The 18384-nt window shown below is 37.0% G+C and overlaps 1 protein-coding gene across 3 annotated transcripts in view; it reads right to left on the bottom strand.

Annotated features, from left to right (window-relative positions):
- Positions 1–18384, bottom strand: part of BORA (BORA aurora kinase A activator) — a 39226-nt gene that overhangs the window by 3391 nt on the left and 17451 nt on the right. For 2 of the 3 annotated variants that reach the window (XM_074191804.1, XM_074191803.1), the window contains exons 6-10: positions 10026–10091; positions 8808–8864; positions 8249–8469; positions 4683–4836; positions 2919–3499 (exon numbers count right to left, since the gene is read on the bottom strand). In XM_074191804.1, coding sequence (XP_074047905.1) covers positions 2919–3499; positions 4683–4836; positions 8249–8469; positions 8808–8864; positions 10026–10091 — 1079 coding nt within the window. The remainder of the gene's footprint in view (positions 1–2918; positions 3500–4682; positions 4837–8248; positions 8470–8807; positions 8865–10025; positions 10092–18384) is intronic. The other variant, XM_074191805.1, reaches the window with a different exon arrangement.

The raw sequence follows: 18384 nt of genomic DNA, 5'->3' as shown, positions 1-18384 counted from the left end.
ACAACAAACCTATCAAATCACATGATCGTATCAATAGATGCTGAAAAACCTTTTGACAAAATACAGCACCCATTCCTACTAAAAACACTAGAGAGTGTAGGAATGGACTGTTCCTTAGAATAATTAGCAGTATCTATCTGATTACCATCAACAAGCATTATTTTCAATGGGGAGAGGCTAGAGGCATTCCCAATAAGATAAGGGGTGAAACAAGGATGGTCATTATCACCACTACTATTCAATATCGTATTAGAAATGTCTCTTAAAAGCAATATTCAGCAGGATTCTGAATTTTACCCCAAAAAGGTAACTTTTTTTTGATCAGATCCTCTGGCTAAATGTTAAGTAGATGGTCATTCTCTATTTCAGTTAAAACTACTTTAATTAAACAGTTCAATCTTTTTAAGCTGTTGATAAAAAGCTGAAGCTATAAGAGCTTTGAGAAGCTATCCATTCATTTTTTTAATTGAAGCTTAATTGAATTTACTGAACTACCACCCAGTCTAATATTTATCTCGTTCAAATATACAGTATTATAATGAAAATGAACATTGTTATAAGTTATGCTGGTTACAGAAACCATAACTTTCCACCAATCTTCTTCCTATAAAGAATATACTGATATATTTGCTATTTAGGAATATCCCTCTTCTCCGTACCTTGGGTTATTCTGATATCTTGATACTTAGATATCTGGTCCAGATAAGCAATAAAGGGATGGAAAATAGGATTATGAAGATGGCTTATATTGGGGCGGCTAGGTGGTGCAGTGGATAAAGCATTGGCCTTGGAGTCAGCAGTACCTGAGTTCAAATCTGGACTCAGACACGTAATAATTACCTGGCTGTGTGGCCTTGGGCAAGCCACTTAACCCCACTGCCTTGAAAAATCTTTAAAAAAAAAGATAGCGTATATATCCTCAGAATATCTAGTTAAGACTTTCAGAATTCATTTCTAAAATGGGAAAACAACCTTAACTAAGATGAGGATGGTGGTTAGTGGGAACTAACTACAACTGCTATGCTGAGAGACATCTAGAGCAAAGAAGACCTGTATGAGAAGTTGTCATCTCTCATTTTGCTGGTACTTGAATTCAGATAGATCATAGGATGTCAGAGCCAGAAGGAATTTAAAGATGGTATCCTATGCATGCCACCTTTGTAGATTGTGAAATGGATGAGGAAAAATGAAACTATGACAGTTCTCAAGACATGCAGTCCAGTGTTTTTTGAAATACATCATAGCTGCCTAACCTTTTTTTTAGGAAATTAAAGATTCACTTAATGTAAGGAAAAATTTTAGTCCTAGGATTTGTTCTTTTTAATTTTCTTTTAAGAATGCAGTAAACTGCATTTTCACCTAATCATAGAAATGAATAATTCTATTTGCTAATATAAGGTTTTAAAATTAAAATACCATAGCAGCATCCTGAGAGGTTGCCCGGACCTTTAAAGGCAGTCTGTAGAGACAGAGCAATTTGATTTCCTTCCTGACCTACTTTTCCACTAGCCTAATAATTTCTTTTAAAATTCTAAGGGGCAGCTAGGTGGCACAGTGGACAAAGCACTGGCCCTGGAGTCAGGAGTACCTGGGTTCAAATCTGGTCTCAGACACTTAGTAATTACCTAGCTGTGTGGCCTTGGACAAGCCACTTAATTCCATTTGCCTTGCAAAAAAAAGAACCTAAAAAAAAATTCTAAGGTAAAAAAGCAACTCGACCTTTTCTGGGGTTGTTTTATTATCTAACTTAAGAGTGAACATTAGAACTCATTAGTTTACTAAAGGTCAATGCTATTGTAAAGGCAGACTGGTATATGGATTTGAATTCAGTAAGAAATGGGTTCAGATTCTACCCTAAACACTTATTAGTCTTGGATCCAAGGCAAACCACTTAATCTCCATTTTACTAGCCTCAGGAAGCTTCATCAGCCTTAGACATGCTTGCTATTTCCCTTAGTGGAGACCAGTCCATTGTTCAAATCACAAATTCCTTTATGTAATAGTGATATTTTTAAAGGGATGTGAAATGGAATAACATTTTGAGGTTTCATTAAGAATATTACAAAAATCTAACAATTTACCATAGATCTAGCCATTTACCATAGATAGTATGCTAAGATCACAGATTTAAGAACTGAAAGAGACCTTTGGCATCATCTTCCAAATCCTTTCTTTTACAAATGAAAATACTAAAGCCCAGAAATGCTTAAGGATTTTTTCATGATTCCCCAAACTTAAGTGGCAGAGCCAGAATGCAAAGTCAAGTACTTGGACTCCCCCATCTTGCACCTCTTCTGCTGGAGCAAGTTGCTCCTAATGTATGAATTTTCATTGTTGTTCTCCCACTGAATTATAGCAAAAGAACTTTCTGTGCAGTTATCAGTTTATGATATAGATTTCATACGGTTCAAACTCATTCATTTGATAAACTAGGAAAATGAGGCCAGAAGACTTCAAATAACTATATGATGTGGGTATTCCTACCCATCTGTCCACAAACCTAGTCCTCTATCTCCAATGGGTTTTTCCCTTAAAGGAGGCCAATAGGCCATTTTTGTAAAACAGTCTTTGCAGCATGGATTGGCTAAATTTAGGACTGGTAAAAGTTGATTTTTATGAAGCGTGGGAAGATGAGATGAGCTTTCCAACCAAGCAGCTCATGCTCACAGTTTTGTGAGCTCATCTTGGATGACCACAACAGTATCAATAAGATGCACAGTATAGTGCTCACAAAGAAACAATACATGGTAAAATCCAGGTTTCAAAAAATTGGGGAATATAATGAGTTTCATGTCAATATTAAAACTTTTCAACTAAATTCATAGAAAAGTAGAAGAGGACAAATATGTGGTTGATGCCTTAAATGAAGGCAAAGGACAATACCAACAAATAAGTTGAAATGATTTCTAATGCCTTACCTGAATACTACTGCTTTCACAAGGAATGACACTGCTTTCTGCAAGAGGTGACATGCACATATGAGAGCTTTCAATACTGAAAGCAATACCTGTCATAAATCCATTTATTGGTAAACTCCCATTACCAACAGTATCCTTAACCCAAATGTTCTCATCTGCTATCTCTACAGGATCAATCATATCTACAGAGCTATTCTCCTTTTCACCTTCAATGTCTTGCAATAAAGGCAATTCTTTCTGATCTTTTGTTATGGACATGGTAGCCACAACTAAATGAGTGCCATCGATCTGTCGGAGATGGACTCCAGTGGGATCTATTGGTGGTAAGGAGCCATCTGTGGGAGGAGCATTTTCCTTTTCTTTTTCTTCTTCTTCATTATGATGCTCAAGAGTAAAAGGAATCCGAATAAGTGAAGTATGGTACTGAGTGCCTCCTTTGCATGTCCCAAGTCTCATAGGAGACCAATTTTTAATTGGAGAGCAACCATCTATATAAGGACTTCTGGTAGAGGAGTTGGTAATGCCATTAGAATTTGAAGCAGAAGGTACATCAGGAGACCGAAAGGTAAACTTCTTTGGTTCTAGAGATGCCAAAAACAAACAAAACATACAAAAATGAGTTCTGAAAATTTATTTCTTGCTAACAAATTTATGATAGCAATAAAAATTCTTATTCAGTAATAACTTTTATTTCAGGAAACTTGCTTCCTATAATTAAAATAATTATTTAACTCTGATTACTAAAAAATAGTATAGACCTATTAAATAATAAGGATCTCTCATTTCATCCTCTTTTCAATCACAGACTAGGTTACACAAAGAGAAATCTCTTAAGAAATATTTTCCAGGGGCAGCTAGGTGGCACAGTGGATAGAGCACCTGCCCTGGAGTCAGGAAGGAGTACCTGAGTTCAAATCTGGCCTCAGACACTTAATTATCTAACGGTGTGGCTTTGGGCAAGCCACTTAACCCCATTTGCCTTGCAAAATCCTAAAAAAAAAAAATTTATATTATAACAATTTGTACAAATATAAGAGTATTTCATTATTTTTTTAACAGATGAGTAATAAAAAGCTTACAATTTCCACTAAAAAATTCTAAACACAATTTTACCAGAATGCTAAAACTTTAAATGTGGAAAAATAAAGAAATAAGTTCTTTGACCAATATTAGACTAAAATTTCAGGGAAGAAGGAATGTTTGATAATAATTCTAATCCAAAATACATTCTTCATTGAATTTCTTTTGAAAATGTAAAATGTGCTATGTGAATGGAATGATGTCCAAAACAAACTATCATTAAATATTTTATATTGTTAGATTTTTTTAGCCTTAATTTCAGATTATTAGAAATGTAGATAGAGCTCATCTAGGCACTGCACTCATAAAACTATAATTCTATTTATATGAAAGAAAAATTTTATACTTCTATAATTCAAAATATCTATAATTTTAATAGCATGGAAACACTACACCCATATAGATCTAACTATTAACACTTTACTGAAGATCAGTAAATTGTTGTTACCAAAAAAATTCATAGCCAAGATTCTCATAATGAGTCTCTCCAAACTTTCAAAGTTGGTCTTTTGAAATCAGGGCTATAGTGAAAGTCTGTTCAGCTTGATGAGACCTGGCAAAGCTTGCATTCCATCACATATCCTTCAAGAACCCTAGATCACCTTTATATCATGATGAAATAATTGAAAAGAACAATAAAAAGATATTATACTTAAGACAAAAATAAAACCCTACTAGACTTACCAGAGAGTGGTGTTTTTCCTATCTGAAAAGCAATTGGAGAGAATGTTGGTGAAGCAAGAGTTGTAGGAGGATGCTGTGGAAATGATGGACTTGTTACGCTTTCCAAGCTATATTTTCTTGTACCTCCCCGAATAGGGCTGGAGGAAAATTGACCCTATGATTTAAAAAAAAATTAAGAGTTTATATACAAACACACACATACAAATAAAAAAAGAGCTTATTTCTCAATCAACCAAAATGCACTCATTTAGCATCTAAGGATTTGGGCTACAAAGAACAAAATTAGAACAGGTCCTGCCTTTGCAAAGCTTACATTCTATCAGGGAAGACAACATGTACAGAAATAAGTATACGCAAAACAAAGACAAAGTCTTTTTGGGAAAGAGTGTATTAGAATTTGGGGTTGGAGGGGAAGGAGAATCAGGAGCAGAATCTTGCAGTCATCAGTAGGACCATTTATTAGGGACTTACTAAAGGCAGGCACTATGCTAAGCATGGGAGATGCAAAGAAAGGCAAAGTCCTAGAACTAAGAAGAGAAAAACAAGGAAAAATCACTGGGGATTAAGAGGAGGTGGAAGAATGCTTGCTTGATTTAAAGAAAGCCATGAGACAACAGAAATAAGAGAGAGAGCACTCCAACCTGGAGTCAAGAGACACAGTGTCTTGCTTGAAGTCAATGTAATTGCACTGAATAATTTGGGAAGAAGTTTGGAAAGGTTTATGTTAGGGGTGGGGAGAGGTGAGGTTATGCAAGATTATAAAATAGTAGACAGTAGATTTTATCTATGATCCTCGAAGTCTAAATGTAAGTTTATTGAGTTATTTATTGTGTAATCAGACTTGTGCCAACAGTTGAGATGTGAGATGAGACATCTTAGCACTAGAGTGGTAGAAGTTTCAGAGGAAAGAAGTGGATGTATTCAAAATGTGTTACAAAAATAAAATTGGCAGGTTATGGCAAGACTGGATAAGGGGAGATTAGAATGGGGAATCAAAGACGAATCCTATGTTGTGAGCATGGGGACCAGGAGGGCAGTGGTGACTGGAAGGAAGGAGAATTTAAAAGCAAAGTTTGTGAGTTCAGCTTTGGATATATTGAATTTAAGATGTCTATAGGACATCCAGGTTCAGTATTTGGAACACAGATGAAGATGTGAGACTGGAGGCAGCAAAAAGATTGAGACTAGATAAGTAGATTTGCAAGTCTAAGCATAGAAATAATAATTGACTCCCTAGAAGCTGATGAAATCAACCCATGACATAGAATAAATGGAGGACTGAAACCAGGAGAAAAAGTATCAGACAGTGTCAAAGGCAGCAAAGAGGGGAAGAGGTCTGAGGCTTTGGAAATTAAGATGCTGGTAACTTGGAAGAGAACAATTTTGGTAAATGATGAGGTTTAAAAGCCAGACTGTAAAGAGTTAAGAAAAGAGTAAGAGGAAATGAAACACCCTGTGGAGAGGAAGGACATAACTTTCTCAAGTTTAGCCACAAAGGTGAGAATATAGATAATAATGGGAATAATTATAGGGAAAAAGTGGGGAAGGCTTGATCAAGGGATTTTTTTTTCTTTAAATGAGGCATATTTGGAAGTAGTAGAAATGGAGCCAGTAAATAGAAATTAAATACAAGCAAGAGAGTGCAGATGATAAAAGAGGAAATCTGCTGGAGGAGAGGGGATGGAATGGGCTACTTGTGCAAGCACAGGTGCTGGCTTTGGTAAGGAGAAAGGTCATCTCATCATGTGAGATAGAGCCCAAAGAAGAAAGTAGATGATGAGAGATAAGGAAAAGGGAAAAGAGGGGGCTCTCTTGGCAAATGATCTTGATTTTTTTTTCCTGTAAAATATGAGGCAAGGTTCTTATGAGCTGAAAGGATAGTGGTAGGGGGGACCTATGGAAGGTTTGAGGAGAGATGAAACGGTTTGGAAGACATGCTGTGGCGAATGGGGACAGAGTGTTAATTATGGAAGTATAGTGAACTAAGCCAGGATGGCTGGTGTGATCTCTACCTTCCTTCTGAAATAAGTATGTAGAAGCAAGGGCAGAGGGTGGTGTGAACAACTAAGCCTGAGACCTGGCAGAACACAATCAGCAATGTAGGGGGATGAAAGGAGACTTAAGAGAAAAGCAAAGTGCAGAGGAAATAGAGAAAAATGAAGAATAAATTCTGGAGATTGATCAAGAGGTGGACAAAGAGCAGAGTCTGGCATTGGAAGGCAATGGGCAAGGTAGAATACTAATAGATTTACACAGATGAAGGAAGTTCAGAGATGAACATGACAGTGGTACATTTGTGGGTGATAGCAAGTTCAAACGTATTACCATTTTTGTGTGTGGCTGAGTTGGGAAGGAAGAGAAGATCATGAGAAAGCAAGTAACTTAATGAACTGGGAATTTAGAATGTTTGAGGGGGTACCAATATGTATTCTTAAAGACCCTGGGTAGGCAGGCAGGAGTTGGAGAGAAAACAGTCAGGAACTGAACTCTCTGAGGAAGAAAAGGGAAGATCCTGGAGATCTGCTACCAGGATTCTGACTGAGTGATAACTATGGATTGCATGATCTCAAGGAGCAGTTCCTGAGGATTGGGAGAGAACCTGGAAGCAGCAATGAGGATCAAGGAGTATTCCAAGTCTCCTACTTCAACCAATGAATCGAGGAAAAGTATAGCCAGTGCTGAGAAGCGGTGGGGTGGGGGTGGGGGGGTGGAAATCCTCAAGTCAAAAGTGGAAAAGGAAAAGATTTAATATGAAAGCAGGACTCCTGTCAATGGATCAGGCATTCCAGAAGGCAAAGTAGAAGGAGCTTCTGCATAGACCACAGGGTGAGGAAGTGGAAAGAAATGAAAAACTGGCCAATCAGGGGGTGGGGAATAAGGTCTGAATGATGACCTGTGAAGGTCCAGAACCATTAGGATGGGAAAGTTATGACTGAAAGAGTTTGTTAACCATTAAGAGAAAATTTTAGAAAGATTATCAGTGTTAAAGGTGTTATGATCTAGGAAGTAGATGAGGAGAGGGTGTGTTCCAGGTATGATGGGAATTTTGATTTCAGCAACATGTAGCAAATCAGCAATTTATTGTTTAATAAATGAATAAAGTGCCTTGTGTAAATGTATTCAATTTGTCTTTGCCTAGGACATTGAAAGATTAAGTGATTTGTCTGTGGTCACACAGCTAGTATGCATTTAGAGGTCAACTTCACTGCAAATTTTCATGATGCCAAGGCTAGCCTTCTCATGTAATAACTAGACAATGTCAATAAAAGTTCATCAATAAATTCCAAAACTGGCGAATGTAGTTACAATTTCATCACTAAGATTTTATTTAACTTTTGAAGGGAGATTCCTCCCAGAAGAAATCCTCCCAGTAATTTCTTTGGTGACAGAGACCTTCATTTTTGTATCCCCAGTGCCTAGCTCACTAGCATGCTTGTTTAATAAATGAATAAAGTGCCTTGTGTCAAAATTAAGTTAATCAAAAAACATTTTTGATCTGTCACATACAGAAAGATAGGACTTCAATCCTTAAGATATTAGTGACAAAGTTTTAGTGCAGCACTTACCGAGCTTGGTGTTTCCACAGCACTCCTACACCTAACTGGGGATAAATCTATTGAATAAAGGACTTCAAGTGATGCTGGAGCATATGGACTCTTGGGAGAAGTTGGAGACAAGGAGTCAGACATACTTCCATTTCCATCTAAAAACAGTTTTCTTCTTAGAGATGAGGAACTGAGGTTTTCTTGAGATTGATCTGCAAATTCATCTGCTCTGAAATAGTCCCCTACATTAATTTAACAGATGATTACATCATTATGTTTGAAAAAGAAAAGGCAAGGTTTTTAGGGGGATTTTTGTTTAAAATGAATAAAATAGTGTTATCAGGTATATGACTGATCCTTATTAATTAAAATTTTGAGTTTCAGTCTGTGGCAGTTTGGTAAAACTTAGTGTGACACAGTCTGTTCAAGTGATTTTAGGGGAAAGAGTAGAAACCTCAGAAAGATCTTCCCCCTCTGAAAGGAGGTGTTTTAAACACAATATTGTCTAATTAATAAAAAGAGCAAACAATACTAAAAATCTAACACCTAAAATGAAAACCTAAATAAATATAATACTTACCTAACAGTTTTTCTAAATTAAAATCCACAGGGAGAGATAATAGTGTTTGGCAAGCAACTGCAAAGGATAAATAAATAATAATCAGAAGAGTAAGTAATATAACCATGTTCACAAACCTAGTAGTTTCTCCTCAGCAAGGGTTTTCCGAAGTGAAGTTAGCACAAGCATTACATTGAGCTAATACTACTTGCTGTACAGTGTCACAATTCCCATATCTAGACTTTCCTGGTGAACCAAGAAGTTTTTCAAGGCTCAAAGGTGTGCCTCAATAGGAAAGGACTGCATGGAGTCCTGAGGGCACCTAGACAGCAGGGGATCCCAGACAATCCCCTTCATTTCAAATCAAAATTTAGGTTCCAATATCTTTTTTAAGTTCAAAAATCTTAGAAGACTATGAAATAACTATTAATTTGCATAATGTTGAATTTATGCCCTTTGTTTGGGCCTTTCACTTTCTAACCTATCTTGAACAAGGAGGCTGTTCACAAGTCTTCATAAAAGCATGGAAGCAAAAAAAGTCAAGTTAGATCTGATGTAAAAGGGTGAAAAATGGACAATGGAGAGCTCCTTCCAGCTTTTCCACTATTTAAGGATGGCATCTAGGGAATCCTCATCATTTTCCACTAGAATATTTTCCCAGTCTTCATCATTTTGGAAACATACTCAAGATGATGATCATTTCCCAACCCTGATGCATTACTTAATCTCAACCCTGATTGGTAACTTCTTCCCTTCCCCTTTTCAACTTCCAGTCATGTGAGACTGGGCTCCTCCTGTCTCACACCTTGCTCTATCTCCCCAAGGGTTTAGCCTGGTGCCAGGGACATCAGAAATAAAAGCTGACTCTGACCTGAGATCCCTCCTGGGCTGTCATCAATGAGATGATTTGGTCAAGCACTTAGCATAAGACCTGGCTCATAGTAGGTGTTATAATTGTGCTTCAGGTTCTGAAGGCAATAATTCCAAAAATATTTTAAGCAATGGCAACTTACCTACAATAAGCACTATTCTTCCAAAGCAATCACTCTGAATACAACAACATTCATTCAGGGATATAATTTTTATTTAAGAAGTTACATTACTTAATGGTTATAGGTGTTTATAATAAACTGAAGTTCCTTTAAAATTTAAATAGGCATTAAAATGCATGGATTTTAATAGTAAATATATCATTACTTATAATGTACTTTTATTTTATAGTTATATATATTTATATACCATTGTTTTTTCCAGAAGGTAGGGTGAGTTCTCTTCCAATTGGAGATACATTGTTTATGTCTATACCTGTAGAAAATGACCAATATGGAAATAAGTTTAACATGAATGTGAATATATATATTATATATACATATATAATATATATATTATATATGTATTTGTTTGCTGTCTTGGAAAGGAGAAAATTTTACAAAAATGAATGTTGAAAATTATCTTTATATGTAACTGGAAACATTATTAAGATAAAAAATTATAATAAAATAGAAAAAAGAAAGTATTCAATTTAACATTTTAAGTTTAGGGGCTTGGTCTTTCCAAAGAAGTGATAAGCCAAATGCATTTTATACTAGATGAGATGTGCAGAAAAAAGTAAATAATATGTAAAAGCATACACTCTGGCATATTTTGATAGCCCTACTACTTCTCTAGACAATACTAAATTTGAAACACAAAATAGTTATAAAAATCACCATACTGGAAAGACACATGATCTATCCAATCCAGATAGATGTTTGGGGATGGCATGATTTTTTTTTTATAATATCAATTTCAAAATATTTCTAAATCTCTCTTGTGGCTTTATCACAAACTACTTTATTGAAACTAGTTATTTCCCAAGCTTTTCTAGCCATGAAATTCTTTGGAGATCAAAATAAAGGTTTACAGGCAGATATGCCTAGAAGTCTTACAATATTCACTAGGCCTGGGACATTGTAGAAATTTGGAGCAATACAGAAAAAAGTTAATTTTCAATTTAAAAAATCAATTTTTGTACAAAAATTACATGAATATTCAAAAAATCTTGGTGCAGTTTTAATAGAAGGGAATTTTGGAAGGGAAATTTCACTAGAAATTTCACAACATCATTCCATATGATGTAGGATTAACAGGTAGATAACTGTAGAAACCTCTAAATTTAAAGTTTTATTGAATATAAAGAATTGTGAAGGTATAAACTAAAATAGAAGACATTAGCAGCTTGAGAACAGAAAGGCAAAATGAGGTTCAAATAGCTCATTAAAAAGATTATGAACAAAAAAAATCTAGTATTTTGGACCATAAATTAAGATAAAGAAATGATATAATGTTGTCAGGGACAGATTACACCTAATGTCAATAAAGATCTATTGAAAATGATGGTGAAAAGTTAAAACTTCTCAAATATACTGTAAAAAAGAACAATAAATGAAAATCAGTAATTCATAGGAGAAAACATTCAAAAGTAGAATAGTAAGAAAAGACTTGAATTCAGATACTTAAATACAAATATGCATAGCACAGATACTAAAAAAGGGAAATAGAAATCTTAATTCAAGGGGGTAAATTAGAACATGTGCTTGGAGGAATATGATCATGATCTTCAAGAGAAATGATATACTTATTAATTTGCTTTAATGAATCAACAAATATTTTTAAGGTACCATATGAGGGTTTCACTGGAACTTACATTCTACTGAGGGAAGATAGTATGTTTGCAGAAAAGTAAACTTTAGTTGTTGTTCAATTGTGTCTGACACTTGTGACCCCATTTGGGATTTTCTTGGCAAGGATACTGGACTGTTTTGTCACTTTCTTATTCAATTTATTTCACAGATGAGGAAATCAAGATGAACAGGGTTAAATGACTTGCTCAGGGTCACACACTGTAAGTGTCTGATATAACCCTTTGGGAAAGGCGGGTAATGGGACAACAGATATTTTAAAATGGCCAAAAACTCCCCTTGAAGAGGGGAGCAGAGCAAAACATTTTACTTTTGGATGGTCTTTAACTGTTAGAAAGGGTTTTCTTTCCTCCCTGATATCAAGTGTTTTTTGTCAGTTCTTCTTCCACATAACACCCATTAAATGTCTGAAGGCAGCTTTCATGTCCCTCCTGAGTATTCTCTTCTCCAGACTAAACCTTCCCAGTTCAATCAATCAGCACATAACAGATTCAGTCTGTGTACCCTGTTAGTTTAAGGTTCAATAATGGAATAAAATGAGGCACTTATAGGTCATTCCACAGTTAACAAAAAAAAAAAAAAAAAAAAAAAAAGGAATTACTTAGCCAGAGCAGAAAAAGATATGCACCACTGGTTCAACTGACTGAAGCTCCCTTGCCTGTGTTACCCAGCCAAGACTCAAAGCACCTCTGGAGATTTTCCTAGCTGCTTTATACTCAAGCAACAAGAAAGCTAGGACTTTATCTCTCTGAGCAAACCAATGTCCTGAAGAGCTTCTAGAGCAGAGGTGTCCAACTTTCAGCACATGTGTTTAACCCCCCTCTGCCTTTATGAAAAGCATTTCAAAAGCATGGGTTAAAAAGGACAGATACATTCATCAAAGACCTCCTGCAAGTAAACAATGAACCATGGTTGACAATTCTAAAGTGTACTATTGAGGTACACTCTCCATTTACCTTTTGCAACTCCTTTTCCAATTGGCCAATTCTATTTTTGAAAGAGCTTTCCATTTGATCAATTGAGGTTTTAAGAGAATTATTTTCTTTTTGCATTTGCCCAACTGAGGATCTGAGAGCATTATTCTCATTTTATATTTGTCCAATTGTATTTTCCAATGATTTGTTTTCTTGTTGCAAGTTTTAATCTTCTCCTGGTTTTCTTTTCCCAAATTTTCCAATTGATTTTTAAACTCCTTCCTAATTTCTTCAAGGAAGTCTTTCTGTACTTGAGACCAGATCATATTCTCCTCAAAAGTTTTAGGTCTCTCTGAGTCAGGGTCTTTTCCTTCCAAGAATTTTTCTATGGATTCACCTTTCCACTTACCTTTCTTCATTTTGCTAAGACCTTGAATGGGGGGGGGGGGGCTGGTTCATAGAGGTTTGGTGTTGGGATCCCTAGAGGCTTTACTCACTGAGTGCAATACCTCCAGCCAGCCAGTAGGAGGTGCTGGCTGCTTTCTCTGGAGTGTCTGTGACCTCTGATTGAGGCCTATTCCCTTAGCCTGGAGGGAGTAATTGAAGTTGTTAAATATTTTTGTCTTCAATCAATGGTGGGCTCTACCCTGGGGTGAGGTCATCCCCTCTCCCTATTGTCAGCTGGACTGGTTCTCCTGCTCACACATCCGTGCCTAGGGCAGAAGTAGTCTGTAACTGTGTTTGTTCTGGGAAGAGGCCTCAGCTTCAGAGCCCAGGGATGATGTTTGCAGCTCTCCTGCACCCGAACTCTCCCCCCAGCCCTGTTGGCAAGCTTCCAAGGGTCAGTGCAAACCCAATGCCTCTACTCCCTAGTTGACCCAAGCCTCCGTGGTCGACCAAGCTCTAGCCCCACTGATCAAGCAAGTCTAGGGGTACCTCCCTCTGCACTCAGACTCACCCAGGAACTTGGAAAACAAATCCTGAGGTAGATATTCTTTCTCCTGGTTTTTCTTTTGTGGTTTTGTGGATTGAATTTCTGTCAAGAGGTTTGTTTCATATCATAGATGGGGAAAGATCGGGAGACTTTAGAACTATGCCTGTCTTCTCTCTGACATCTTGGCCAGAAGTCCTGAGGTACACTCCCAAGATAACCATTTAGCCATTTCCAAGTCCATCTAACAGTATTACTGTCTTGACAATCTAAGAATGAGCTATCTATAACTACAAATGCCTATAAAATATAATTTTTCCTTAATTCCAAGGGGTGGGGGTGAGAAGTGAGATCATAGCATATCTAAAAGCATAGAAAAGCAAATAATGTTGCATAAGAATATCAGCATTTAGGTCAGTTTAGCTAATCCAGAAAGGAGAGTAATGAGGAAATAAAGACCCTGAAAGTTAGGTTAAAGCTACACTTTGAAGATCTTTAAAGGTCCAAAAGAAGTGTTTCCATCTTATTTTAAAGGCAAGAGAAAATCATTGAAGCTTCTTAAACAATATAGTAACATGGCCAAATTCAACAAGCCATTATTGAACTCCCAAAGAAAAAAATCTGCAGAGCCAGATAGATTTACAAGGGAATTCTATCAAACATTTAAGGAACAATTGGTTCAAATTCTATATAAACTCTTTGGAAAAACAGGTGAAGACAGAACTCTGCGTAATTCTTTCTATGACACCAATATGATGCTGATAGCTAAATCAGGAAGAATTAAAACAGAAAAAGAAAATTATACACCTATCTTTCTAATGAATATAGATGACAAAATATTTTTTAAATTTATTTATTTTTCTTATTTTGTAGAAATGATGTTTTTTAAACATTACTAAATATTCTTGTTTAAGAGTAAACATAATACTCCCTCCCCCAAAAAACATATAGACCCACATGAGCGATAAAGTAACAAGTAGAGAAAAAAATAAAAATTAAAAAAAATAATGGCAATAATTGTAGGTATGGCCAGGTGGCGCAGTGCATGGAGCACCAGCCTTGGAGCCAGGAGCACCCAAGCCCAAATCTGGCCTCATACACCCAGCAATCACCCAGCTGTGCAGCCCCAGGCAGGCCACCCAACCCCATTTGCCCAGCAACCCCCCCAAAATAAAAATAAAAAATATGCTTCAGTCCATGTTCCAACACCACCAGCTCTGTCGTGGGTAGATCACATTCTTTACGATAAGTCCGTCACAAAAGTTACTTCCATACTTTTCCACCATTGCCATTGATGATTGCAACTCCCTCCTTTGGTATTTCTCCACTACCATGTACTAATATTTTCTCTCTCCTTTCACTCTGACTCTGCTGTAGGGTAGCTGAGTAGTGTAGCAGACAGATCCCTTGCCCTGGGCCAATAGGCCCCGAGGCCCCATACCACCCCTTAGGCCCAGCATCTACCTGGCCCTATGGTCCCAGACAGACCATCCAATCCCAGCCCCTTGCAAGAAGTAAAAAAAGAAAATGTGTTATATCTGACCACTCTCCCCCCTATGGCCCATCCTTTCCTCCATTACTCACATCCCCACCTTCCCCCTGTCCCCCCCACTCTCTCTCCTTCTTACTCCAGATGCCTATACCCCATTGAGTAGATATGCTGTTTCCTCTCCTAGCCACCTCTGATGAAAGCAAAGATTCCCTCATTCCCCCCTTGCCTTCCCCCCCTCTTCCATATCATTGCAATAGCTCATTGTAATAAAGAAAAATCTTATTATATGAAATATCTTGGCCTATTCCCCTCTTCTTTTTCTTTCTCCCATTACATTTCCCTTTTATCTACTGACTCCATTTTTACACCACATTATATCTTCAAATTCAGCTTTCTCCTGTGCTTCATCTATAAAAACTCCTTCTACCTGCTCTATTAAATGAGAAGGTTCATATGAGTATTATCAGTATCATTTTTCTATATAACAATACACATAGTTAATCTTCATTAAGTCCCTCATATTTTACCCTTCTCCTCCACTCTCTATGCTTCACCTAAGTCCTGTATGTGAAGATCAAACCTTCTGTTCAGCTCTGGCCATTCCAACAGGAATGTTTGAGATTCCCCTGGTTCATTGAAAGTCCATCTTTTTCCCTCAAGAGGACATTCAGTTTTGTTGGGTATTTGATTCTCAGTTGCATCCTAAGCTCTTTTGCCTTCCGGAATATTATATTCCAAGCCCTATGAGCTTTTAATATAGTTGCTAGTAAGTCCTGTGTGATCCTGACTGCAGCTCCATGATGTTTGAATTGTGTCCTTCTGGCTACTTGTAATATTTTCTCTTTGACTTGGAACTTGGCTATAATATTCCTGGGGGTTGTTTTTTTTTTTTTTGATCTCTCTTGGGGAGATCAGTGGATTCTCTCCATTTCTATTTTGCCCTCTGCTTCTAGGATATCAGGGCAATTTTCCTGTAGTATTTCTTTGAAAATGATGTCAAGGCTCTTTTCCTGATTATGACTTTCAGGTATTCCAATAATTTTTAAATTATCTTTCTTAAACCTGTTTTACACATCAGTTGTTTTTTTCAGTGAGATGTTTCACATTTTCTTCTAATTTTCCATTCTTTTGCTTTTGAAGTATTGTGTCCTGATTTCTCATAAAATCAGCAACCTCCCTCAGTTCCATTCTTTGTCTGAAGGATTTGTTTTCTTCAGAGAGCTTTCTTATCTCTTTTTCCATCTGGCCAATTCTGCTATTTAAAGCCTTCTTCTCAATAACTTCTTGAACTGTTTTATCCATTTGACCTATGCTGGTTTTTAGCATGTTATTTTCTTCAGCATTTTTTTGGATATCCTTGACTAAGCTGCTGACTTCTTTTTCATGTTTTCCTGCATCTCTCTCATTTCTTTTCCCAATTTTTCTTCTATCTCCCTCACTTGATTTTCAAGTCTTTTTTGAGCTCTGTCATAATCTGATCCCAATTTCTGTTTGTCTTGGAGTCTTTAGATGCAGGAACTTGTACTTTCTCATCTTCAGATTGAGTTTTTTGATCCTTCTTGGGATCACAGGCAAAGTATTTCTTAATGGTATTACTCTTTTTTCTCTCTGCTTACTCATTTCTCCAGCCTGTGCCTGGTTTTGGGGTGCTTACTGAGCTTTTGAGTATTACTGGGACACCTCCCACAAGGATCTCCATGTGTGAGGCTGTCTTGCTTCCTGGTCTGTGAATGACCACAAGTGCACCCCTCTGCTATTGGGGGATGAGGTGGGTGGGTGGGGCCTGTTGTTCTATGCGGGGCCTAGACTGCGATCAGGATCTGAATGTGGTCAGAACCCCAGAGTACTGTTCCAGGGACAGAGGTCAAAGCTGGGCAGTCTCTCTCTACTCCCCTCCCTAGGCTCACCACTCATGCCCTGGGGGCTCCTGCTTACCAGCTTCTGCTTCCAGTTCCTGGATCTGGGCTGCCAAGGCCATGCTGCTCACTATGTACCCTGAGGGCTGGACTTCACGTGCACACTCTGGCAGAGGCACCCCCTCAGATCCCTCAAGTGGTTCCTGGTGCTCCCTGGGGTGTAGGTCAGGAAACTTCCCTCACTGCTGTGAGCCTTGGCTCCCAGCTCCCTGGGGCTGCCTCTCGGAGGATGAAGTTCCTTTGCTCTGGTGTGTTACCCCTCCAACCCCGTGGAGTAGAGCCTTTCTCCTCTTTTCCACGTTACCTTGGGCTGGAGAATTGCCTCACTGGATCCCTCTGTGGATTCTGTCTCTCGAAAATTTAGAGTACTTAGTTTATAAGTTTTAAGAGAGAGAGCACCTAAGAGATAATCCTCTCCTGTTGCCATCTTGGCTCCACCCCTCAGATGCCAAAATCTTAAATAAAATCTTAGCAAAAGGACTACAACAAGTTATCTCACTAGGATAATACATAATGATCAAGTAGGATTTATTCCAGGGATGCAGGGTTGGTTCAATATCAGGAAAACTGTTAGTATAATTAATTATATCAATAACAAACCTATCAGAAATCATGATTATATCAAGAGACGCTGAAAGAGCTTTTGACAAAATACAGCACCCATTCCTATTAAAAAACACTACAGAGTGTAGAAATAAATGGATTGTTCCTTAAAATAATAAGCAATTTCTATCTGAAACTATCAACAAGCATTATATGCAATGGGGATAGGCTAGAGGCATTCCCAATAAGATTGGGGTGACACAAGGATGCCACATTATCGCCACTACTATTCAATATCGAATTAGAAATGTTAGTCTCAGCAATAAGAGAAGAAAAAGAAATTAGAACTGGGAAGGAAGAGACAATACTCTCACTTTTTGCAGATGGTATTACCTAGAAAATCCCAAAAAATCATCTTAAAAAACTACTAAAAATAATTAGCAACTTTAACAAAGTCACAGGATATAAAATAAACCCTCATAAATCTTCAACATTTTTATATATATGCCTAGCAAGATGCAGCAGAAAGAGCTAGAAAGATAAATCCCATTCAAAGTACCTTCAGATAATATAAAATACCTGGGAGTCCACCTGCCAAGGAAGACTCAGAAATTTTTTGAAAAAATTACAAAACATTTCTCACACAAATAAAATCAGATTTAAATAATTGGGCAAATATCACCTGCTCACAGGCCGAACTAATATAAAAAAATGACAATTCTACCAAAATTAAACTACTTCTTTAGTGTCCTACCAATCAACATTCTAAAAAATTACTTTAATAAGCTAGAAAAAATTGTAAGTAAATTCATATGGAGAACTAAAGTCGAGAATCTCCAGGGATTTAATGAAAAAAGTGCAAAACCCTTTACCAAGATAAGATCCAAATGGTTACAGGATTTAGACATAAAAAACAATACTATAAGCAAATTACAAGATCAAGGACTAGTTTACCTGTCAGATTTATGGAAAGGGGAATAGTTTATGACTAAGGAAGAGTTGGAGAACATAACCAAAAACCAATTAGATCATTTCGATTACATTAAATTAAAAAGCTTTTGCACAGATAAAACCACTGTAACCAAGATCAAAAGAAATGTAGTAAATTGGGAAACAATCTT

This window comes from Macrotis lagotis, chromosome 6, assembly GCF_037893015.1.
Source record: "Macrotis lagotis isolate mMagLag1 chromosome 6, bilby.v1.9.chrom.fasta, whole genome shotgun sequence".
NCBI lineage: Eukaryota > Metazoa > Chordata > Mammalia > Peramelemorphia > Peramelidae > Macrotis > Macrotis lagotis.
This window is presented reverse-complemented; position numbering and strand designations above follow the sequence as displayed.